Source organism: Chiroxiphia lanceolata, chromosome 10 (assembly GCF_009829145.1).
Source record: "Chiroxiphia lanceolata isolate bChiLan1 chromosome 10, bChiLan1.pri, whole genome shotgun sequence".
NCBI lineage: Eukaryota > Metazoa > Chordata > Aves > Passeriformes > Pipridae > Chiroxiphia > Chiroxiphia lanceolata.
Window position 1 is genome coordinate 5,565,369 of NC_045646.1, and position 27,013 is coordinate 5,592,381.

At 36.8% G+C, this 27,013-nt stretch overlaps 1 protein-coding gene across 7 annotated transcripts in view; it reads left to right on the forward strand.

Moving 5' to 3' along the window:
* The window catches only part of NLGN1 (neuroligin 1), a 433,184-nt gene that overhangs the window by 211,286 nt on the left and 194,885 nt on the right, over positions 1 to 27,013 (forward strand). For 4 of the 7 annotated variants that reach the window (XM_032698022.1, XM_032698021.1, XM_032698020.1 and 1 more), the window contains exon 3: positions 18,548 to 18,607. The exons of the other annotated variants lie outside the window; for them this stretch is intronic. In XM_032698022.1, coding sequence (XP_032553913.1) covers positions 18,548 to 18,607 — 60 coding nt within the window. The remainder of the gene's footprint in view (positions 1 to 18,547; positions 18,608 to 27,013) is intronic. 7 annotated transcript variants of the gene reach the window in all.

Below are 27,013 nucleotides of genomic sequence, written 5' to 3' on the forward strand. Positions count from 1 at the left end.
TTCCTTGGTGTTTCTTGGAAGAAAAGGCTTAGCAAAAACAGGAATGAGAAAAATATATGTCATAATGACAGTTGCCTTAAGATTTTAATGCAGGAAGGTAGAGAAAAGGATGTTGAACACTTTTCCTAGAAACAAATTATTAGAAACTGATCACTGATGACTAGAGCTTTTTTTTTTTTCTTTTCAAAATAGTGTAGAAATAAGCAGAATATCCTCAACCTTCTTAGTGTTTGGGGTTTTTTTGCAAATCACACAGATGGTGGATATTCAGTGCTCAAAGTGTGTACAGGCCTTGTGAAGAGGAATTCACAGTGACATGAGAAATTTTTAAACCACTTCTGCCACATTCTGTGTGTATCCTCAAGCAAACCATTTCATCACTCACCTGTTTTCCATTCTCCTAGATGGAAATGCAAAAACATTTGTACTTCACAGGTGAGTTGTGTTGTAAATTCATTTATTTATAAGATATACTCACGTACACATCAGTGTTGTAAGAACGGTAATAAACACAAGAAGTGTTGAAGGCAGAAAGAACTGAGGGTCAAAAGGCAAGGAAAACAAGAGTGCTCAATTCGCTCCTGTGCCTCTGAAAATTTCTCCAATTGTTGTGGCTCAGACCTCAGAAGACCCTGAGTCTATATAAGCCTATAACTTGCAATTAGTGTTAAATTTGCAAGTAGTTGAACCTTTGACTTTCTTTCCCTCTGCTCAGCCTTTAAATGCTGTGCAAAGCTTTTGTTTCTGACCATGCTGAGAGAGAATTATGGTTAAGTCACCTTGTGTTAAGCCTAAGTTCAGTCTTTAGATATATTGCCCTGCTGTTATTCCACTGATACCATGTGATGCCTGTATGTTGGGTTCACTGGCATACATGTTTATTTTCTCATTTCTGTTACATATCTGTTCAGTTTCCTGTTTTCTGAACTCTAGAAATTAATTTTAGCATAGTTGTATCATGTCTTACATTCACGGAGCCTGACTCATTTCTGGTGCCATCTGTTACACACTTGGAATCTTTGCATTGTGCTGCCTATAATCTGATTGTCAGAAACATCCACATCGCTCCTGGTGCTACTTCATAATATACTTATCAGGCCCAGAGACCCGCCAGGTAATGTCAAATTTCCTATCCTCCTAGAAAATGCATGATACTATACTGTTTTTTGAAATTCATATAGAGCTTTTTTCTCTAACTTTGACATAATGCATAGACCTAAGAATGAGGCATCAATAACAGCATTGTTTTCAATGAATTTGTATTTCAAAATTTAGAATAACAACTTGCAAAGTGCATGGCTTAATATTTTTAGGAAAAGGCTTTCAATTACAACTTGAGTTAAATGCAGACCTTTTAAAAACTTGTTTATTGTAATACTGTGTTTACTATGTTTACAAAGTCTATCAAATATTCATGGGGTAATGGGTTATGCTCTTGCAAATGTGGAATTTTTTCTTTTGCCTGTGCTGCAGCAGAGCAGTGTAACTTGCATCACCCACTGCCCTTATTTGTACACAGATCTGTGTTAGCAGTGTAGGGTTTTCCAGTCCAAGGGGATACATAGGGGTGAAGTCCCTAGGACCATGATTAATTCTTGTTTCTAAATGATAGAAAGGATTCCATACTCAATACTATACTTACATCTGTGTTGTTCATCCTAATGACATTTTGAAAAAATGATAAATCAGCAGCATGTACTTGATGAAGAACCTTTTTTCTGTATGTACTGGTTCTTCATAGAAGCTTTGGTTTGTTTTTGTGCTGGGAACAGTGTGGATAACTCAGGGATGTTTTTGTTACTGCTGAGCAGTGTTTACACAGAGCCAAAGGCTCTCACCCCACTCCACCAGCCAGGAATCAGGTGCACAAGGAGTTGGGAAGAGACACAGGTGGGACAGCTGATCCCAACTTACCCAAGGGATATTCCAGACCATATGTCATCTTGTTCAGCATGTAAAGCTGAGGGAGAAGAAGGAAGTGGGAAGGATGCTTGGAATGATGGTGTTTGTATTACCAAGTTACCATCAGGTGTGATGGAGCCCAGCTCTCCTGAGGATGGCTGTACACCTGCCTGCCCATGGGAAGTGGGGAATGAATTCCTTCTTTTGCTTTGCTCACTTGCCCAGCTTTTGCTTTACTTGTTGTAGAATCATACAATGGTTTGTGTTTGAAGGGACCTTGAAGATGACCTTATTCCCACCCCCCTGCCATGAGCAGGGACACTTTCCCTTAGACCAGGTTGCTTCAAGTCCCATCCAACCTGGTCTTGAGAACTTTCAGGGATGGGGCAGCCACGACTTCTCTGGTAGCAGTGTAGAGAGGGAGAATTGCCTCCCTTGACCTGCTGGTCAAATTCTGTTTATCTCAACTCATGAGTTTTCTGACTTTTACTGTTCTACTTCTCTCCCCCATCCCACCAGGGGAAGTGATGGAGCAGCTGTGGGGGGCTGAGTTGCTGGTTGGGGTCAAGCCACAACACTATATAAAGTGCCTGCTATGCAGTTGCCATAACTTTGTCTATAATAATTGGAATTGTTGTAAACCCAGTTCCATGTTTCAGTGCACGAATCTCAAGGAGTACTGGCAATCTTCTTTTTAATATATTTTCTCTCCAAAGAAGCAGCACATAACTGCTTGATATACATTACTCAGCTTTATTGCAAATCCTTTAATAAAACAAGGAGCATGTAGAGCCCTACCCAACCATTCCAGTAACTCTTAGCCTGAAGGAGGTAAGAGTTTTACACTAAACTAAATTCTGTATAAAGGATACCCAATCGTAGTCTTATTCTTAACAAAGAGAATAGGAAAATCCCATTTTGACCGTACTCATCCTCCTGGTGGAATGACTTGGGAACATGCAGCAAGTAGTCAATCCCTTTTCCTCTTGTAGACACATCTAACCACTGCCTAGGGAAAGGATAAGCTACATCCAGTAGTACTCTTATTTCCATTTCTTCTTCCACTCTCCTCTTGTGACCTCCCTTAATCCCTTTCATCCTCCAAAGCCAAAGGAAACCTACATCTTTAACTCATCCAAAAATAAAATGCTGCAACTGCTTCTGAAAAAATGCTTTTAATATATGTTTAAGAGCCTGTGATATGTCTAAAATGATCTCAGATATCTGAGTGCTGCGTGAACTACTTATTTTTAATAACAAAATATTGACCTGGGGTTGGGGTGTGGTTCAGAAAACAGCAAAACAGAAATTCATCCTTTTACAAAAGGCTACCAAAAGCTTATGAGGCTTATGAGCCGTGTGACTTCCACTTAGCCTTGTAAAGTAGGGCATAACTGCAACTTGCTTTTGTAATATGGCCTTGTCAGATGGCTTTCTGGCTTTTTCATTTTTAGAAAAGACTGTATTTATATTTGTTTGGGGTCATTTCAGTTAATCAAGGAGTCATGGTTTACTAAAATGGATCTAGAGCTGTAAATACAACTCCAGGGTTTTAATGCAAGGGCTACTTGTCTCAATGATTGTCAGATTTAATACAAGACACAAAATTTCTGTGATTCTTCTTGACTACCAGACACTGTTAGCCACAATCAAGTAATCAATTTTGTGGTACATTTCTAATAGTCATCTAAATGTGGGGTTAATCCTTTTTTTTTAAAAAAAAGAACAGATTACAAAAGTTGCTAGAGTAACTGTAGTTTCCCTTTCACAGATGCTAATTAACCTTTGACTAACTTAAGTGTTAGCAGGTGTAGGAATTTTTGATATGTTAAAGATGATGATGACTTTATTCTCATGAGTTTGCATGCTGAAAGAGCTTACTATGCTATCAGACCACAGAAAAAAGGAAGGAGAAATTATTTCATACGATTTAAAATATTAATTTGCATTTGATAGTATGTCCTAAAGTTAAATTAGCTGTTTGGGATTTTTTTCTTGGTTGCCTAGCATTCTGCTGCTATGCAGTGGCTTAATGTCTGCTCCTGAAAAGTATTTAAGAAAAAAAAAATATGGTTAAGGTATAATTTTACAACTTTTAATTTATTTTTTTAAAGAACTCTACACAGAGCACTAGGCATAACTGTGTATAATTATTAACCTAACTAAAAAGCACCAGGATTGGTGAAATAATTAAAAATAATCAGCTGGCAACTATCTGCAGAAAATCTCCTTTCTCTTCTATCCTCTTTCTGAAAGTACATTTTGAGACTTCTCTGAATTGTCTTCTCTGAAATGCCTTCAGAAAATCCTGTTCATGTAAACAGGATGAATCCAACTACACTCACAGGAGTTACTCATGTATTTAAAGTTGCTCAAATGCTTATGTCTTAAATGTTTTACCACACTAGTACCATAGCCTTGATTTCCCATCTGTGCAACATGTACCTGCCTTAGGTACAGGAGGTGATTTTCATTTCATTATTCTACTTTCTATGAGAAACTGCTCAAAGAAATGCCTCCTTTGAGCCCGAGTTGTACTGTTTTGAAAAGTTTTTGTTTTCTTTATGAATTGAAGAAACACACACAAAAAAAAATTAACAGCTTTAAAACAGCTTGATGGCTTATGATGGTAATAAAACATACTTTCTCTTAATTTTCAGCACTTCAGCCTTTTATATTAGCAAATAAGAAGCAAATATGTGATCATTATGGCTTAGTGTTCAGTGTTCTGCCTATTGCATTTTTAAGAGCTGAGATTTGCCTCTGATTACAATCTCAACTTCTTTTTCTATTCATTAACACTATTATTCACCCAATTAGTCACCTGATTATCTTAAATTAGTGCTATCAATAGATATGTTTTCAGATTTGAGTTTGAAATGTTGTGTTTCTGGCAATGTGCTGCACTAATTATTCAGATGTCTCTGTTAGATGGAGGATGACTTGATGCAAAACGCCCTCCTTTTCCTTCCACATATTGAAACCTAGGAAATTCGAGGGTTCTTGGTGCTGCCAGGTTTTTTCAGTACAATTTTCCGCAAAATAAAGTTCAGAGGGAAACCTGATAAGCAGGATTGTCCTACCAAGTTGTGATTTCAGTTGTTCGCTGTCTAATCAGGTTGGACATTAGGAGGAATTTCTTCACAGAAAGGGTGATTAAATCATTGGAATGAACTGCCCAGGGTGTGGTGGCAGATTACTGTCGCTGAAGGTGTTAAGGAAAGGCTGGATGTGGCACTTGGTGCTGTGGTCTGGTTGACATGGTGATGTTGGGTCACAGGTTGGACTCAATGATCTCAGAGGTCTTTTCCAACCTGACTGATTCTGTGATTGTCTGTTCAGATGCAGTCGTGTCTGTGCACTGTTTTCCTCCTCATTCTGCCCACCCTGCCTCCTCCCCAAAACTCAATATCCATGTTTTCTCCTAACATATAATCAGGTAAACACACATTTATAGACCCTAAAGGAGAGGGAGCAGCCGGGCATGTGCTGCAGGATGCCAGAGCCATTCCCATCCCTCATAGCCAGGCAAGTGCCTGAGGTGCCTGGCCTTAATGGAGCTGCTATTTCATCTGCAGCAGGGGCTGGCCATGGACATGACATGGGATTTCTGTTCTACAAAATAGTTTAAATTGGGAATATCTGCTGCATTCAATACTTGCCCTCTTTGACAATATTGTGTTTCTGTGCTTCATCAACCAAAATCATGAAAGCAGTAAGGAAGATGGAGCTGACAGTGTTGGCCTCTATTTTTTTTCAGAGAAGATATTCATGTGTTAAAGAATGATTTCTATGTCATACAGCTTGCAAGACTAGTCTAGTCTTGGATATATATTTACAGACATTCATTGTGACTCATCAAGTAAATCATACTCATTTTCCAAATTAGTACTGTATGCCTATCAAATATACACTTTCCAGGCAGCTGTGGTCCATTAAATATATCATTTTCTTCTTAAGAAAATTAAAATTCAAAGTTGAAATGAAACTTCAGGGGAAAATTTTAGCAAAAGGAAATTGAAACACTTTTTAAGTGAGAAATTTTATTAGGGGGATATAAAATGACAGGTTGTTTTGACCTGAGCAAGTGGGTGTAACATGACACATAAACGTAACCTCTTGCTACCAAAATGGTACAGATTTCTAGATATTTTGTTCTCCTTTCATAGGTCCCAGTAATGTAATTTTGCTTTGAAGGACTATGGGAGGGGAGGATCTTCATTTCAAACTTGAAACCCACAATAGGCTCTGCAATTTAACATTTGACGTAATAGATAAGACAGATGCAACTAGTTGGAAGACTCTAAAGGTTCTGCAGATTTTGCATATGACACATACTTATTTGAGTCACCCATCTGTGCTCTCAATGACGTGCACTAATTGTTCAAGACAATGGAATATCAGACTATTATATAGGTGTAATGCTACACAGAGTGTTCACTTTAATGAGAGTTTATAAATTCAGTTCTTCCTGCCTGCGTGAAATTTTGTTAGTTCATTGTTAACTTCTCTGTGGAGTATGAGCTCCACAGAACTAGCAAATTTTATAAAAATGTAAAATTGATTGTGTCAAGAAATTAAATACTGTATTTCATGTGAGGGATGTCTACTCCTCACCACCCATGACTGTCTAATTCTCATTTCTGGAAACTGGTGGTGGGATTCAGCTCATGTAGCTGTCTGTGAGATAACTGTCTAACCCCACACAGTAGTTTGAGGAGAGATGGTGTAGGTGTGCACCAGTGTTCATGGTGCTGACAAGTGTAGGGGTCTACACAGGGTACAATATTCTTCTGTTGGCTCTGTGGGCTGTATTGTCTACATGGTCTATCTTTATTGAAAAGTCTGCTATCAACATGGTCCTTAATTGGCTCATGTGAGGAGCTACATTTAGTCTTTATAATTTGGTTTGGATATCTCCCAGTAGAACTGATGAAATGCCAGTGCATTCTGATGTGTTGACATTGTGGCCTGAATGACATTGTTCATCAGTGCTTACAGTGAAAGGCACGTAGAAATAGACAAAACTGTCTATTTTGTCTGTTTGTCTATTCTACAAACATTTTAACGCAAAAACAGGTACTGAATATCATTGATCTGTAATGCTGACTGGTATGGTTTCCAGGAAACCAGATTTCACCAATAAAAGGCAAGTAAACATAGTTTATTATTTATTTTTGGGGAGCTGATGTCAGTAATAGGTTCCTTTCCTTTTGCTTTCAAACTATTATGTCTGCATCTAAAGTTTCTCCATAAGATATACCCAAATTGCACACAGAAAATCCCAGAAGTAAGAAAATTATTTTTAACTCTCACATTAGCAAAAAATGTAGAAGTCATCTATGCTCACATACATTTCTGAAACTTTCTCCTAAATCTAAATCACAAAGTTAATATACACTTAGCACATGTATTTATTTGAAGGCGTGAGTTAAAAGCTCTCAGAAACAATTGAAGTTAATTGGATTGTTCCCATTTGTCTACATTAAATACCCTGCATTTACAGTTCAGTTAATAATCCCTTAGCTAAAGAGCTGGAATGAATCTGTCTAACATTACCAAACCTTATTGAATCCACAATGCTAACAAACTAACACCTTACAGGAAAATTATGAATTTAAACTTTTTCCTCCTACTGTGGAAGCTATTCATTATTGGCTGCTGAAGTGAAAACAGGGACTGAGATTGCTTTTGGTTGTGGACCAAACAGTACAAACAATCTTTCCTGCCCTGTAGGAACAGGCCATTCACTGTCTGTTACAGGAGTAATTTTCACTGTCCTCAGTTGTTTGAGTAGTTTGATAGTCTAAAGTATAGTCCTGGTGCCAGTAGTTTGCTGTACTTGCTGTAGGCATTCATTCCACTCAGCGGGATGGAGCTCAGATCACTGCGATATTTTATTCACTAACTTTGGTTGACTTGGGACAGGACTGTTTGCTCAAATAGTCTCAGAAATATTCCTCATGGTCTTTTTTTTGTTTGTTTGTTTGTTTTGGGTTTTTTTGGTTGTTGTTGGGTTTTTTTGTTTGTTTGGGTTGTTTTGTTTTGTTTTGTTTTTTACTTTCTAAACAGAACATACCAGAACCTACTCTTAAACAAACTAACCTTAACAATTATGACCAAAGAGTTAAAGTGGTTATGAAGTAACTGCTCTATATGTAGATGTTGCAAAATGCCACATTTAATTTAGTGAGTGATTTTGTTACCAAAAGGACCCATGGATGCCACCTTGGACCATCGTTATAATTTAGTAGTGTGTATTGTTTATTTCAATTATCTATATTTGTTAGGGAAACGAAAGTATGTTTTAGCCCACTAGGGTTGGATTTTTATTAAAGGGAAGCATAGTTCAGTATAAAACCCCTGGTAACTGTGCCCATACTGTGATCCTAAGCAAGATGATTTCTGAGAAGGAAAATAAATAAAAATAGAAGAGTACCTTTTGTCCAATGCTGAGAAATGCTATGCTTTTATCTGCTCTGCATTTTGTTGCTTTCCTCTAGAGAGTGGGGTTATTGTCAGCAGACAAAGAATTAGAAATGTCATATTGTCCCAAACCTGTCAACTCTCACCTAAGTGGATGGTATGAAAATGGAAGCAAGGGCTACTCTGACATTTTGCTCTTAAATTTGCTATGCTTTTTGTAAATAATATATTGTAGTTCTATACTTGACATTTTTTAGATCTGTTTTATTTTGATGATCATTTTCTATTCACCAGCTTCTGTGTTAAGGTATTCAATTATTAAACAGAAAGCATGAAGGCAAAGTTTCAAGCCTAGAAGGGTTTCGAGCCTTCTGTCCATATAGGAGTTGACAGTAACTGTGTAAATATGTGGTCTCAAGTATCACTGCCTGTCTGTGAGTTCTGTTAGATTAGAAATGATGTGCTGATTTCCTTTCATGCTCCATTCAGTATAAAGATTTTATCTATTCATTTGGGAATCCTTAATATAACTTGCAGAGCAAGTCAAATGTAGTTTCAAAACAAGTACCATGCTAACACTGAAAACATGTCAAAATTAAAATGATTTTTCTTATGACAGGTATTTGATCCCACTAATCTTCAAGTGCTGGCTGTGCTGTTCTTGCTTTGTGACTGCTCCATTGCTGGGATGTTTTGAGCTTTCCTGCCTAAAATTATGCTCTTCTAAAAATACAGTATGTAAATACAGAAAATAAGTGAGGCCAGGCACTTTTCTTCTGACAGGTTTTTACATAAATGATGTCCCCTCAGCTCTCCCATCACCATTTCTCAGAGCTATGCACTTGGATCCTGTCAGAAGGTGCGGTAATGAGAGCAGATATAATTATGTTTCTAAAAGCTGGTGACCACAGTCCAAATTAAATGGTCTTTAAAGGGTGCTTTGAAAGCCTTGAAACATTTGACTTGAAGTACCTTTATTCTTTTTAAGATCCAAGTTAATGGAAAGACTGTAGTTCTGAGCACCAGGTTATTAGTATCAGTATTAATTTCTTTAATGTGTTTCTATTTCAGTAATGCTCAGAGCTTCAAAACTGTAGGAGGAAACCTCTGTGGTGAAAAGGAACATAAGAGAGCCTATATACACACATATATGTGTGTATACATATATATTTATATAACCATATCTAACTAAAAGAAAATCACCCACCTTCACCTTTCAGGAATAAACTGTTGTGTGAATGATTTTCAAAAGCTTTAAAAATGACCGTACATGCAGGTAGATGCAAAGTATTGGAAGTACTATTTCTGTCCTTGAGATTGCAAGAGACCAACAAGGAACAACTTAAGTACCAGCACCAGCATTAGATTGGGAAGTTCTGGCCAAAGCTGAAGGCAAGCCTTTACATTTAATGACAAAGGGTACAGTTCTGCCTAATTTAGCCTGCTGTGGATGACTTGAATGACTCAGAATACACGACATCCACCTCGGGTTCTCACTGTAGAATCAGATTTTCTTTAATAAAATGTGCCAAGAAGTGCAGTGATTCAGAGTTAATAGGAGGGAATTGAAAAACTGGTCAACAAGGTGCTTTGCCTCTAAACTCCCTGCCCCTCTGTCTGCTGAGTGTTTGTGAGGAGAGGGCTGGGTTGCAGACAGCTGCACAACACAAAACGTTCTCCCCTTTACCACTTTCCTGAAGGAATTCAGCTCTGTGAGATAGCTGGAGTTAAGTTCAACTGATAGTGGGTCATTCAGAAAATTGAGAAAATAAGACTTGTATATTATTTATGATCTCTGTGGTATTCAGGAGTGTGCATTTCTAGGTGGTAAAATACTGCACAGGTTGCAGTGAATTACATACAGCTCAAAGCATGTTGCTTAAAACCAGATGACATGAAGTACATTGGGAAGAGGGGTGGGAAAACTTATTTCATTCCAAACTCTATATGAAAATATTATGCACAATTAACTTCATTTTCTCTGTAATGTTCAATTACATGGTTACATGAAGACCATTTTACTCTGCTATTTGGGCTATGAAACCGGGCCTCAAGAGAGCTGGACTGTATGCTCAACTGTGCCATAAACAAAACCATATAGCTGCTGTAACACCAGCCCCTGCAGTTAGTAGAATTAGTCAGGAAGAAGGTTTTTCCAGCAGCAGGCAGAGTGACAGTGCCTGTCCCTAGCAAAGGGACCTGTGAAGGAATCCCAAAGTGATGTCACCTGCCTAGACTGCTGTTCTGGGATCCAGAGAGAGATATTTAGGGGCGAGATTAAAAAGGTTATTTGTCCAGTTGTTGTTTTGGTCTCAGAACAGAAGGAGACAAGGAAATAAAAAGTGAAATAAGATGGTTTTAATTTTATTTTAGTCTATAAGTCAAGATGTAGCAGAGAATACTTTCTGATAACTTATCAGATGACCCACCCTACCGGTCTGAATCAAAATAACGCAGAACCCTAATACAAGTAGGAAAAAAATAAAACAAACTTCACAATCCTTGTAAACTGATGGTGATTTCTTCAGCTGTGTCTCTTTGTATCTCTTATAGAAAGGATGCACTTATTGCATCCTGACTTGCACTGTTATTAGAACAACACCAGAGAGATCTTCAAGGGAAAGTGAAGATTAATGTTGATATGTTAATGACAATTTCAAATCTTCAATTTGGAACTGAAAATTTGGATCTTAAACTTACAGATCTTTAGTTCTATTGCATGAACTAAATTTGATCAATCTTTATAAGTTTGTGATCTAAAACAAGTTCATATCTTCTTTAAAAAGTAGGAAGAAATTTGATTATGAGAGCTGTAGAAAATGAATGTAGCATTTTATTTGTATGTACACAGACTAAGAAGCAATGCATTTATAAAAAAGAAAATTTAATTTCATCTCAGAGCTTTGGTATGTTCAAGAGATTGAAATTCTATTTGTTGATTAGATTTATCCACAGAATAACTAAGGGAACTTCAAAATTTGGGATGCTCATTCCTGTTTGTCTTTTATTCCTGAGTTGACCTCCTGGCCCAAATAGGAGCAGTTCTGTTAACGGTAGTGGATCTATCTTAATATTATTGGATTTAACCTGTTGACTTCAGAGAACTTACTCAGAGGCTTAAAGTTAAGCATGTTCATAAGTCTTCATTAGGATCTGGATTGTAGTCATTACCTGTAGAGAGAATGAATTGATTCATGATCTCAATGCTCAGGTGGTGGCACAGCTGTGTAATGTTGCATTCAATTCATTACAGCAGTGTGTCACCCTGGAATATGAGTATCTGTAAAACAACATGAATTATTAATGCAAATAAAATGTTAAAAGCTGCGTGAACTTGTGATATAAGCACGTGAGGTGGCACTGGAGTCGTAAATGCTGATGTTAATGTCAATATAACAGCTTACAACTTTCATTTTCCAGGTCTGCTACCTACCCATCCCTCACCTCTGGAGTACTCCAGCTGTAGTGTTCCTGGTTAAAGGCATGAGTTTTGTTTCTCTGTGCCAACCTTGGCCACCAGGGCCTTGGTCCATTTGAAGCATCCTTTATCTCATGTATAATTCTGATGGATGGGACAACTACTCCTTCATCCTAAGTGTCTGTTCCATTCCTTACTTTAACCAGACAGAAAATTAGTGAATGAATTTCACTCTTCTTTCCCCTTTCTAATATACTTTTTTTCCATTGACTAGAACAGAAGTTGGAGTGGCTCAGGAGCTATGGTGTGTAGAGTAATGATCATGTTTTTGGCTCTTCCACTGAATAACTTCTTCCTTGTCCTACATATACTCTATGCATGAGCTATGTGTCCATTCCAACCCTGTCGGGATTAGCAGGCAGCTCACCTGGCATATTGAACTGGCATCCCCAGGGCTGAACTTTGCTGTGTGGATGGGCCCCAGCTCACCCAGCAATCTGTACTTACCCTGCCTACTTTTCCAGTAATGCTGCATGACTGTGTGTGAGGCACATCATGTAACCAAAAGCCTCTAGAAATGGAACTGGACTTTTAGAGTGACCTATTTCAACAGGAATGTGATTTAATGAGGGCCTGAAATGAAGCTTCATTTGGGCTGCTCTCCACAGGACACATGAGCATAAAGTGCCTTCACCTCTGAAAATACATAGAATTTCAGGCTGCATCTAAAATGGGAAGCAGAGGAGTGAAACTCTCCCTACATTCCCAGATTCTAATCTCATTTAAATTCACACATATCTAGCATGCAGTAATGAAACTCTTTCAGATTTAAGGAAAATCAAGATCCAGTCAGTGTGATTAATCTTGAGAATAAAAAGGTTTGGGATTAGACATTCTTTCTGTGTGACACTTCAGCAATATGCTGTTATAAAAGGCACAGCAGGAGTTAGTCTTGAAGTGTCAGAATAGCTTCTTTAGTGACAAAGCATTTATACATGTAAATTTTCAAAGAAACTTGGCAACCCTTTTGTGGGTTCAATTTGTACCTGTCATTCACTTGCAGATGCAAATTTAAGTTACTTGCAGCTCTAATTACAGGATTTGATTGTCATCACAAATCAGGTAGTGAGATGTGAAACGACTGAGGTTTGTGCCATCATTTGTTGTTATAACATGAGCGCAAATGTTATCATCAAAAAGTAAAGTCGACCAGGGCTTTGCCTTGCTGATAAGTAGGAATATTATAAATAAGTGCAATATGAAAATAAAAGGAATTTAAGGAGGGGAGGAGGAAGGAATAACAAGGAAAGGAGTGAACAAGTGGTGAAAGCCAGACAGTAAAAACAGAAATAAAAAGTAGATTGTTTTGTCTGATGCAACAAAGTATGATAATAGAGATATTTTTTTTCCCTGTTAATTGTTTCTTAAGACTTAGCTGCTATTAGCACCTACCAAATCTTTCTACTGTGAGGAATCCTAGTTCTTCTATTTTGGCTGGGAGCTTTCTAATTTTCAAGTGAAAGAAGATGATCTTAGAAAATTATTCATCAGCTATTATGCTGTACCTTTCCAGTTTGTTGTTACATTTATAAGAAAAATTATTATATAGCTATGTTTTAATCTCATCATAAAAGAATTTGATTTTTCTTCACTGAAAATGTTGAGGTGTGAAGATTGTTAATTATAACTCTTCATCAATTTCTTCTATTAAAACCAGGAGATAAGTACAACATGTTATTGTGTCTCAGCTAACATCTGCTAGACTGTGGTAATTCACCATTCATAGCTGGAGAATATGTTGCATAAAAATGATGGTAGAAATAACAAAGAATTGGTTATTTTATGTTTGGAGTTGAAGGTAGGGCCTAAAAAGGGGAGGTGATTTCACTTTGTAGATTTTCAATGCTCAAGCAGTCAGCCCCAGTCTCGTCTCTTTCCCTTTTCATTGAGCAGACACCTTACCTCGAAGAATAATTATTACTATGGTGATTTCTAAATTACTAGATCCATGGAGTCTACTTAACCTAATGGAAAAGGTCTTTTTTTTTTCTCTCCCACTTTTCTCATTACTGAAGGAGAACATTTTGGCCTGAACAATGGCTGTATACATGAGCACAGATTTATTAAGTTTAGAGGATTTGTACTGTTGTTTTACAAAATGGTGTCAACTTGCAGCATGACTTTATTTTATGATGAATAGCTTTCCCAGGCCAAAAAGCTAATGACATCCAGAGCTTCCGTGCCTCCCACACTCCTGCGGTCCAAAAGGCCACAGATAATTTCTGCCGAATCAAGCCCATAAAGAGAGAATTTATAATCAGCTTTAATGTATTTGGGAGCTAAAGTACCTTAGTCCTTCATCAAAGGGAATGATAAAAACCAGAATTAATATGGCTGGATTTAATTATTTCTGAGTGCATAATTACTCTTTAGCTAACTGGACAGAAGGTATGTTATTTCTCTTATTTTGAGCAGAGGAAAGGCATCTGCAAGCATACAGTAGTCACTACAGAGATTTAAAAATGCATGATGTTAGCTCCTTAGCATTGATTGCAATACAAATAGAATAAATATTTGAATAATAATTTAAATAATGTGAGAACTATTTTTAAATTAAATGAGCATAGAGTTCATTAGGAGTTCCTCCTGCACGTAGCGTTCTTTTAGTTTTCATAGCAAGAGTATTCTTTGCCTTTAGGAAACATAAAATGCAGTAATCACTTTTCCCCTTTTTAAAGTGACTTAGGGGTCTACTTTCCCATTAGCATTAATGAGAGTTATGGGTATGCACCAACATGAGACTAAATGAGACTAAACCTTAGAGAGTCTTTTGATAAGTAAATCATCTTTGCATCAGCATTTTGGAGGCTTTAGTATCCTCTTTCCTCCCCATTAGTTATGGTACCTGATTACTTTGTTGGCATTTAATATTTATTACATAAACTTTAGCTAAAATTTCAGCCAGCACAGTAAGGGAGTGTATCTATGTCTTAGACATAGTAAAATGGTCTTTTTGTATTGGACCATTTTTGTAAGTGAAATGGTCAAAGAGGAGGATTAATTTGGCCTTCATAAAAGGTGAAGAGAAACTACAGTAGAACAACAGTGAACGGTAACTGTGGACAAAAGACTTTTGGCAATCGTAACTCTGTAAAATGTATATTCTTTTTTGTTCCATTGGCTCCTAGTCCATCATGTCTTAGTATCAGTATTCTTAAAATTGGTTTCTGTTACCTGAAAAGAATATTAAAATGATGGAAGAACCCCAAAGAATCATATATTGAATAAGCAGTGCTAAAGAAATAAATTTAGTTGAGGGATACATTTAATTTACAAAATCATAAACTATCTGTGGAATATTAATTGAAAGCTACAGAAAATATCTGAAAATTATACACCTACTAAGCAAATTCGGTTCTGATTTATTTTTACTTAAAAAGGCTATTGCTGCTACATTTTGTAGAATCTTGCCATAAGATTTTATTTTGTTTATCTGCTAGTGATTTCAGCGTGTTTTCCTGTGTGAGGACTCAAAACATCAATCTTTCTTTATGATCATACAGACACAGCGATGCTGTTAGTCAGTGTAATCATTTATCTGGAGAATCAGAAGCAAAAGCCATTTCTTACTGATTTTAAAATGAGAGTTATTGCTGAAATGGATGGAATTCTAATCCAGAGCTTCTCTTAATACTATCTTCACGACTTCAGGAAGTGTCTTGAAACGGACAACACAGAATATAAACATTCAAGCTCAGAGTTCTGCCTCCTCTTTGAGTACTCCAGGCTGAACCACTTGCTGTTGCCATAGTCCATTTTAGACAGCCCTCTGCACAGAGGGTCTTGAGCTGATGTTTCTTTTAGGGATTGCCTAGCAATTTAAAAATATAAATTAAGTTTCATAGGATCCCTATGTGTACAGATAGGTAACAGGTAAGGAGTTTCATGTCTGGTGCATGAGGACCAAACTCTTTTGGTTTCTTGGACTCAAAGAGCATCATAACTCCAAGAAACAGAAAACCTGTCTGAAGAGGTAATGAATGTGGTCCATTATATTGCAGACTGGAGTGAATCTGTGGCAGAAATAATCTTTCATCTCTTTCTTAACACAATACTGTGAGTGGTGTCTGGTGGGTCTGCCACGTTCTCCACCACGTGTGAGTCCTCCTGCTCAAGGGACGTGGCAAGCAGAGCCCTTGTGTTGTGAAATAGATCTATAGCTCTATTAAAAAGAATGTTTAATTTATGACAACTTAAAAATAGGTCAGCCCCTTTGCAAAAGGAATTGTCAAGCACTGGAACAGGCTGCCCAGGGAGGTGGTTGAGTCACCATCCCTGGAGGTATTTAAAAGATGTGTGAATGTGGCAGTTGGGGACATGGTTTTGTGGTGGACTTGGCAATGCTGGGTTTGTTGATGGTACTCAGCCTTAAGAGTCTTTTTCAACCTAAACAATTCTATGATTATAAGGAAGATGGTCTAATTTTTTTTTAAATATTTTTCATAGAACCTCAGAAATGTGTAAATATGAAGATTACCCAGGTTATTTTTTAAGCTAGCCCATTATGCTTCACCATATTGTAAAATCAGGGATGGTATGAGATCAGACATTTGCATTGGGATGGTTGATGCACTGTGTAATTGCAGCTGAGATCTGGAACCATGATCTACACAAAATACCTCACGAAGGCCAGCTATTAAAAAAAAAAGTAACGTTCATTGTCTTAGTTTCATCCAGAAAATAAATTTCCCCTTTCTGTGCAAATTATTTGGAGAAATGTGTGCTGTTTGCCTTTCCAGATTTTACTTTCTGGTGACCTTTAAAATTTAAAAGATAAGAAGTCATTAAAAATGTGTATATATGTGTATATGTATATTTATCTCCTTGCCTGTGTCTGGCTCTCCATTCTTAAGTACATAGCTCTTACAGTTCTCAAGTTCACTCACCCTGCTGAAAACCCACCGTGAAATTATTGTTATTCTTTGCATAAATCTTTGATTTTTCTGATTTTATTTTTTTAGAAGTAATGTTGCTATGGTATGAGAATGATGGGCAGTGAGACATTTGAATGTGTGTGTTTGGATAGGGGCACATTATCTAGATACCATATATTGTAAAGATTAAATTTAGGGCTTGTATTAGGAAAATACTGTTGCATCACTGAGGTTTTCTGCTAAAGAGAGTGATTGTTGCAGGTGTGACTGTAAAAATGCTCCTATTTAACTTATGATGTATAATTCTAGTGTTCTGTGTTTAGAATGAGTTTAAAACTATACTTCTGACTGATGCAGCAATTAAGGTATTCAATAATACGGTCCAGTTCCTACATTCACAGTTAAAGTTTCGTGGTACTTCATGGGTTTTTTTCTGTTTCTCAAATCCATGCACCTGGTAAAAACATTTTATGATTTTTTTTAAAAAATGCATTACTCAAATACATGGTATTTTGCCTATAAATGATGAGTTTAATGCTGAATGACTAATATTCTGTAAAATAACAGAGACAGAGAGAGCTTTTTAAATACACGTTTTAATACTCCGCAGTGCTTAGATTTAATGCATGTCTCTTGCCTACATCTACTGCAAATATCAACACATACTGTTCATCCCTTTTTTGTTGTTGTTTTTGTCTATTGCTATTTTATGCATGAGGAAGTTCTTGTTTTCTACTCTGTGCTTGGCTGGCTTTTTCTTTTCTGTTGTTACTTAGCCCTGTGTTCGTACTGATTGCTTTCTCGCATGCAAATTACAGAATGTCATGGAAATGAGAGAGCTCTGAAAAAAAAGGAAAGATAATGCTGAGTTCCAACTGTCTTTTGTTTGTGCGTAAGTGTGTAAAATATATGACTGGAAATATTTTCAGAATGGCCTTTGACTTTCCTTCTGATGCATATTTTTATTACTCAGTAAAGGAGCGGGAATTTTTCCCACTGGAAAATATGATTAATCTATTAATACTTTTTAATGATAAAGGTGTTGGGCATAGAAGATTTTTGTCTCATCATCCTTTTATAGAGATAAGGAATTATGAAACTATGCTTTGCCCAAGCTAAAACTTCAATTCTACATTCAATACAATTTTCTTATACTGTGCACGAAACCCTGGCCCCATTGAAATCAATGGCAAAAGTCATTGTCTTCAGCTGGTCTAGGATTTCACTCTTGTTTCTGGTTTGCAAGTGGATTTTCATGTTTCTTTACAAATATCTCAGGAGGCAGTCAAAGGTTTCAAAGGTATCTATGGTTCTATTTAAAAGAAAATATAATGAGAGTGTCAAAAAATTAAGTCAAACCTGTGCTTATCTTTATAAAGCATGAGCTTAAATGGTTGAATTGAAAATGTGAATTAGCATTTCACAAAAAATATTGTTTTAACTAACTGTCAAGACATTTATTAACCACCTTATTGCATCAAATGCAAGAGGTAATTTGGCAGTTCTTGTCTCCACTGTTCCTAATAACAGCAATAGGAAAAAACCAATTAAATGACATAGATAAATATAGTTTATGGTGGGGTATGCTTTTAGTAAACAAGCTTTGATTCTTCATTTAAAAACAATAAAACACTGGGCACTCTGATTCTTGTGCTAGATGTTTCTAATAGCTATACCCCCTGGGAAGGTTTTGCTGTAATGTTTGAAAAACGTAATGAAAAATTGGTTGTTATTAACTAAGATTTCCCTCCCTGCAAATGTTTTTCTTGAAACGTCCATGGGAATTTAATATTCACTGTTTTTTTCCTCAGTCTTGTATATTCTTGAATTGTCTTTTTTCCTCCATTTTCTCCGTTCTTAATCCTAGGTCCCCTTACAAAGAAACAGACAGATGATTTAGGTGATAATGACGGTGCTGAAGATGAAGGTATTTTTTGCCGCCAAACTGATTTGCATGACAAGGATCCCTGAAAATCTTTTTTCTCCCCTCTTTTTTTGACTTCTTGTCTTCTTTTGAAGAGTTTTTTTTTTTTTAATTCCCATTTTTGATGTGTTTTGTCTTCTTGCTTGTTGTTATACATATATATTTTTAATTTTTTAAAAGAAAGAATGTTGTTAAGTTCTACGTTTTGATACAAAACAGTAACAATATTTAAAAAGGAGGGTTTTTTGTTTTCTTGAAATGGACTTTTGATATGTTGCATCCCACCTTTTGACTGAATTTTGTCCATACTATTTAAACTAACACTCTTTTAAAGTTTCTCTGTACACCTTTTTGCATGTTTTCTAACCCTATGTATTTCACCGAGTACAAAGATGTTTCTTTTTTTCACTGACTGATCTCAGTTTGATAAACATATACAATGTTGTGTTTATAAAAGGAAAAATACAGAAAATTCTTAAAAAGTGTCTCTTAAGCAACTGAATTTCCCCAAATACAAACCCTTCCGAATTTAAACTGCCATGAAAAAATATAAATAAATGAAAGGCTACCCCACCTTCCTACAGAAGGGAGGTAGCTCTAGAGGCAAGTGATACTGGCTGTTGTTGAGGCTCTGTGGAGCTAAACTAAAACTAAAAAAAATCTGATCCCTTCTGTTTTCTACAAGCATGCAAAGATGCCTATCTGCTTGAGCTGACCCTTAGAAAACCCTATTACCAAGTAAAATCAAAACTTTGAAATGTCAAGCATATTATTCTGTTCATAAATTATGTCTGCTAATCATAAAGCAATGCAGATTTGATATTTTTTCAGGGCTATGAAAATGGTAACAAGGGACTCTTTTCTTCAGCAGTCTCATCCCTTCAAGTAGATGTGCTTCAAAATTCTGAATCTTAAACGCATACTTTGTATGTTTTATGGTCAATGAGTAAAACAAATTACCATATAGGACTGGTAGAGTTGCTGCTTGCTTCTCACAATCTGGGGGGGGAGAATTGACCAGATACTAAAATGAAATTTAACTTGCAGTATGAAAGGCTTTTAATTAAGAAGTTTTTCATCACATAGAACATTAACCATTTAACTTAAACAGAAACATGGAGTCTTACCACAAAAGATGAAGGAAGGCAAATGAGAGCATTTAATTTCTTGCCCAATAACTGAACAGAGACTTACAAATAAACCCACAATTTTATAAATGCCTGATTTATGATCCTCTGCTGAATGTGTATGTTAAGCATATGAATAAAAGCGCACCAGCTGGCCCAAGATTTGCAAGGTTTGATTATTTTAATAGTTGAAATTCTCCTTTGAAAGGTCTTGTGTGTAGTGGTTTAACCCAGCAGACACCCAGCTGCTCACTCTCTCCTCTCCAGTTGGATGGGGAAGAGAACTGGGGAAAGAAATAAAAAAGTGAAATTATTAATTGAGATAAAGGCAGTTTAATAGGACAGAAATGAAATGAAAACAATGGTAATAATAATGATAAAAGAATGAGAATATACAAAACACGTGATGCACAATGTAATTGCTCCCACACACTGACTGATGCCCAGCAGTTCCCAAGCAGCAACCTCTGGACAGCTTTCCCCTAGTTTATATGCTGAGCATGATGCCATAGGGTATGGAATATCCCTTTGGCCTGTTTGAATGAGCTGTCCTGGCTGTGTCCCATCCTAACTTCTTATGCCCCTACCCCGGCCTACTTGCTGGTGGGATGAGAAGCTGAAAAGTCCTTGACTTAGTGTAAGCACTACTCAGCAACAACTAAAACATTAGGGTGTTATCAACATTTTTCTCATCTTAAGTGCAAAACCCAGCACCATACCAGTACTAGGAAGAAAATTAACTCTATCCCAGCTGAAATCAGGGCACATATTATTCAGAGATAATTAGGATAATTCAGATCCTCTTAGCTTTATGAGGCCAAGATAGTTTTATATTAGTTCATGACATAATATTGCAAGGGATATTCTTGTGAATTCTCCAAGATCTGTGACATTGAATTAGAAACTATAAAAGTTACTTTGTCTTGTTTTAACAATATATTTTAAGAAAGCGTTTGAAACTTGGGTTATTCACCCAGTGGGCCTTAATAGCTCTCCTAAATTGCTGTATAATTGCCAAGACAAATGCTAATGGCTTAACGTTTGTTGAGTCCTTCTCTGCTTAGACACACTTAAAAGAGACTACTCAGTTTGCTGAAATTCAGCAGAGAGTGGTAGCTGTCAGAAAGTGGTTTAGTACTTAGGATCAGAGAGTAGGGATCTCAGTCTTCAGAGAACAAGTGTCCATGTCAGAGAAAACCTGTCTCCCACACTGACAATTGTAGGAGAGAAGAAGGGCTGTAAGAACATAGCAGTCAAACTACAAGGGAAGAAACACATTTACAACACTAATAAATCTCTGTAATTTATAGGACTGGGATTAATTTTCTCTGGTGTACAAGTGACAGTTTTGTTCTCCTTTCCATGCCAATAGAAGAATGCAGGCAGTAATTAGACTTTTACTGCTTCCGAGAGGCACACAGAGACGGCAAATTTAAATTTTTATGATAAGTAGACACTAAAGGTCGCTGGGATGTCTGCTAGGTCGGTAGAAGCCCTGTCAGCTGAGACCCTGCATTTCCCAAAGGAGGAGTAGTATCAGATGCCCCACATTTTGTGAACCTGCTCTTCTGCATTGAAACTCTAGCACTTGTTGCACATGTAGAACTGAAGAGTTCAAAAACTTAGTCATATGTATGTGGGTATGAGTAGCAGGAAAGAGAGAGGCAAAGCAAAAGTTCACCGTAGCTGTCTAATTTTCTGCTAAGCTGTCTGTCAAACCCTTCACCTTTTGCACTATGGTAGATTTTATGCAGGATAAAATTCTACAGATTAATAACTACGGAAAAATAAAATAAATTCGAAACTGAATGAATGATGAAGTTGAAATATTAGAGAGACTGGGCTATACACAGTGCATAACGACTGTGTCATATAACCATAGGATCCATGGCACATAAACAACATCCAGTGATTTCTGAAATGCCTAGGAAGATCTCTGTATTAAGAAATCCAGAGATCTCACGACTGTTTATTGTAGTATACCTTTCTGAAAAAAGATCTTCCATAGCTGCTTCTTGGATCAAATGCCTGGAGACCATTTTGTGTTGTGTCACTCAAACATGAGAGTTTGATTAGAAGACTTCATTTAAAAACAATGTTCAATAATGCTACTCCCATCTGCTGCTGCATGTCACTACCACAGTTTTGTGGTCCAAACCTTGCCAGCACAAGCACTGGAATCAGTAAGCAAACTTGGATATCTGGTATGTGCTGCAAACCAATAGACCAGGCTTAATTAGATCATTTTTCATTTTTGTTTTCAAAAGACTCAAAGGCAGCAGTGCACATTACCAGCTAATGATCTGCAAATTTGCTGTTTAAAGAATGAAGGTGTTTTCAAATTCTATGAGTGTGAAATAGGTGAAAAGTCAGAAACAACATAAATGCCTTTTTCCCCCAGACTGGATACATTCTTGTTTCTCTTTAACCCTTTCACACCTACACATGAATTGTTTACCTATTTTTCAATAAGTATTGAACTACTCGAGAGGCACCAAATACAAGACTGTCAACTGCAACTAGTGAGCACTGGAGCTTTCCCTTTTTATGTCAGTGGTGGATTTGCCTATTTGCTGCCATACAGGTTTGCAATATCTAGTATAGATGCAAAATTTAACTTCAAGTTGCTCAGTTATATAAACTGTACCTTCCCCAGTCTAGAAACAAGGTTTAGTTTAAAAAAGGAAAATATTTTAGTCTTCATGTCTTATCTTATTTTGGTAAGCTAATAGTTTGACTTGAATTTGGCCAGAGAAAAAACCAGTGACTCTTCCTACACCCTAAGTTCCTATCCACTAAAATCATTAACATGACTTAAATATGGCAGCAAAAATCATTAGTCAGCCAGTATACTCTGGGATAAGACTTGGACTTCTAGGTAGTTAGAGGTGTATGAGATATCCATGGAGGATTGCTCACAAATGAATTCTCTTCCGCCACTCAGTCGTACACACCTTACCTGGCACATCCATCTGTCAGTCTTGGATCCTCATTTAATCCCCAGTGCTATTTGAGCATCTCCCAGTTTTTCATGTACTCGGCCTCACAGCATCCCTCTGCAATAGAGGAATGCTATTATTCCATTTTTAGGAATGAGGAATACAGATGCTGAGTTTGAGGAAGCAGACACCATGTCTGTAGTAAAGCAGGGAACTGAGTTCATGCCTCAGAACTGGGGTCTGCACTGTAATTTCTAGATGATTCTGCTCTTCCCTTCTCCCTTTCGATTTCTCCTTTGGAAAAGGAGATAGATTAGGAACAGATGTTGCTGTTTGCTCACAGGCTGTAACTGTGATGATTCTAATAATTTAGTCTGATGCTCTGTCTTATAGGAGCTGTTGGACTTCATTGAATAAAGGAAGTTCTTGGTCCAGAGAATGTCTTAAAACAAACAAAAATCCACTCAAATTTTAAATTGCTAATGATGCAGAATGCTCTGCAAGTCTTTTCATATGCTTAACAGACTGTAGTGCCATTGGCTCAGAGGAGCACTTTTCAGAACTGAGGATCTCCAAAAACCTCTATCACTCCATTAGTATTAAAATAGACTGGGTTGCCAAGTTTAGCATTTCATCTGCCTTCAACTGTCATGGTAAGAAATAGGGAGGGAAGCAATCTTTCCGTCTGGCACTGGTTGCACGTTGTCGGACTTCAGAGATCAGTAAACAGCAGAACACATTTGTCTACCCAGCAAAGCAACCACATGCTCCAGCCTTAATTAGAGCCTCTAATGAGAGCCAGCCAGGCTCACTTTGGGTGAGCCTGTTGACTGATACACGTAGCCATATTCGTGGTTCCTGTTCATCCTGTCACCCATTCATGTGAGTTCTGTCATCTCCCCTCCCAAGCAGAGTTTCCAATGCCACTTCCACATTAAATTTTGCCGATTATATTTTCCCTTTACACTGAGAAACTCAGTTCAAATTGTGTTGGATTTTTGTGATGATGTTATTAATACTCAAAAACATGCATAATAAAATTCTGACAGACCTTTAATTTAAGCACCTCTTTAGGGCTCTATTCTACTTTTAGCACTGCCAAGCGCTGTTTGTACAGTGAAGAGTCTGTCAGCTTTTGCATTACTAACCATCATCTTTTAATATTTTAAAATTACTACCTGCCTGACTATCAAGGTCCTGCTCTAATGAGAATCTGCTCCAGATGCTTACCTGTAAAAGCACTGGCCTTTTTTGTGTTAGGATATACATTCATATATCCATCAGGATCTCAAATCATTTTCAGGTAAAGGTAGTTAAGAATTTGAGAGTGCAAAAATGATCTCCTGGTTTGACTGATAGGAAAATAAACAGAGAATTCTATTTATCTGAAGCCTGGGGGGTGCAGGCGGTATTTTAAAATAGAAAACATACCTAGAACTTTGCTGCCACTCCTAACAGAAGTTCAATAGTTACTTTAATAGTCTCAGACCATCTAGATTTATATCTCATTTTAAAAACATGGCATTAATGGATGTTTACATATTAGCACTAAGTGCACTTGCTTATTAAAATGGTAGTGCATTTATAAGGCATCTGACGGATTTGAACTGAAAGGTCAAATGCCGTTAAGAGGCTTTAAAATGATTAAGAGTAGACTGATTTGTACCATGCTCTATGCAAATATTTTTGACAAAAGCTTATAGAAGAGTTACACATAAATCATGTTACATTCTATTGAGGGACCACATAGGTTTTGCAGCAGCCAGTCTAAAATTTTGCACTGTTCTTGTGCTGTTTCATGTTTAAAAGCCAAGATTTACTTAACACTCTAAATCAAACTGTCAAAATTTTTTATATTATCTGGAAAAACACTGCTTGTGACATCAGCACTAAACTAAATTTTTTTTGTGTGAGGTTGTCTCCAGGTAGAATTTCTTCCTTTCCCATTTTGGTTGTTCCCTGCAATTATACTTGTTAAGTCACATGGCCAATTCACATCAGCTTTGAATGACTGAAGCTGTAATTATGTTTTGTTATAGATGACAATTGTGACTGGTATTCATAGTCAGACCCGGTTCCCTGTTGTGTGATGTAACAAACATAGAATAAAAGAGAGCCCTAAATTGTCTGTAACATAATTAAGATGAGACATAAAAAGTAGATGCAACAAACATTAGAAGGTACAGAAGAGAGGAGATAATAGAAATAATTGTAAGGAAGTTAAAGTATATGCAATATCAATAAGATCATTCTCTTCTGTACAGTAAGACCTACTTAGATGTTTTATGAACTAGCAATTTAAAGCCAAACAAATCACAGCACTCAAAACTTATCTTCTGTGTGACTAAAAACAGAACTGAGTTGAATTTGAGAAGGATTTTGAACAGCACTATCCTGACATATATCTTTGAAAATATGAATGTGTCTGCTTTTTAATTAAAGTAATACTTAACAAAAAAGCAACAAAAAAGTGCAGAACGCAACTAAATTAAATCAGTCTATAAATCTACACTTGGCAGAAACAGCACATTTACACCCCAATTCTTCAGGCTCAGAATGAGCTGCATCCACAAATAACTATTAATCTGCATCCATGGGTAACTATTAATCTGTGTGAGAAAATGTAACTACAGTTTCCTAAACTCACTCCAGCACACACACAAAAAGGACTGATAGCAGGCACTAGGATAAAACGAAAGATGCATCAAATCATGTATGGTCAGGTTTTGAAAAGTATGTGAGTGCCAAAACATCAGTTATTTTCTTTGTTGAAGTGGACATTGAACTTCAATAAACACCTTTGAAAAGTGCATCTTTCTGCAGCTTTTGTACCAATACAGATTTTTCTCCTCACAGAGTGTTAACACTTCCTCCAGTTTAGTTTGAAAGGATGGGATTTTTCATGGGGGAATATTTGTTCTCTTTAAGATACAAATCAATTCTTGATTAAAGTCTGATTTTTTTTTTGATCTCTTCCTCTGATCTTATTATTTAATAACGTCCACTGTTAATAACATCTGTACATAAACTACACTCTCCCAGCTGAATATTTGTACCTTTCAAATATTCCTGGCTGCAATTGATATGAAACCGCTGACCAAAATGCAGTGATGACTCTTCCTCCCATGAAGAGCTGCATAGATTTTGTATAAATCATAGCCCAAAGTCCCACCAGCCTCAGCTGAAGGCTACACAACCTCACTGATGTCTCCAGTAGCAGAGTACTGCCCAGAACACACAGGAGCACCATTTTTCTATTGTAGAAGGGATTCCTCTTAAGACTTATGACTTTGTCAAAGCAGCATGAGGAAAACTCGTTCCTCATGTCATCTGCTCTGACATGGCACAGAGGCAGAGCTGAAAATTAGCCTTTTTTATCTATCTGTAATCTTTACAGCAATATTACTAGTAGAAAATAAGAAAAGTATGGTATAGACAGAAATCACTTCTTTATATATGAGATGTTATTCATTAATGTGTACTTCCATTCTCAGATAAAGGATGCCCATTCTTTTCTAAATATTCCAATATTATTTTCCAGATAAACAGGCCAGTGCTACCAACATTTCATGGCTGTTCACAGTTGGTGCTGTGTAATTCTATGTCATTTTAATTAAAGAAGAATTCTGAGACAGTCTCCCCCTGTGCTACCATCAAGCATACAATTAACTGTGTACAATTTCTGCTGGGAACAGTCACACAGTGATTTCAGATTAATAATTTATTATTGCTTCCATATTTGTATCAAAAGAAAAAAAAAGCAGAATAGACTATGAACAAACCATCTACTAAAAACAGTGTAGATTTTAAATTTGAGAAGCTTATAATTCCATCCTATAGACCACGAAGATAAATAATCTCCACAGCTTTGCACTCTAAAAATTGCATGTTGGAAAGCCCTTGCTAAATGCTCAAGTGAGGAGAGCAATACAAGCTATTTCATTCACAACCTTTCATCATCCTTTTGGTCTTGAATAAGTGATTGTTCTACAACTTCCAATATTGAAGATCCAATTTCTGATCTTGACTGTTTTGGCATTTTCTTCAAATTAGAATCAATATCAAAATAATAGTAGCAGCTGGCTTTCTATAAACAGACACGGCTGCACTGATCTTTCTCAGCAAGTTCAAAAAGCAGGGCTTTTAGTGTAACTGCCCTCACCTGTTCTTTACAGTGCTTTAGAAACGAGTCAAACAATTCTACTGAGAGCTTAAATGAAAGCTTCTTAACTAAGATCTCTCCAAATCAAAGGAGTAAACAACACATCTGAGGTTTCTTCAAACACTGAAGGTAGCAATCAGGGAAGTCACTTGAATACTGTCCTAATGACAAAAAATGACAA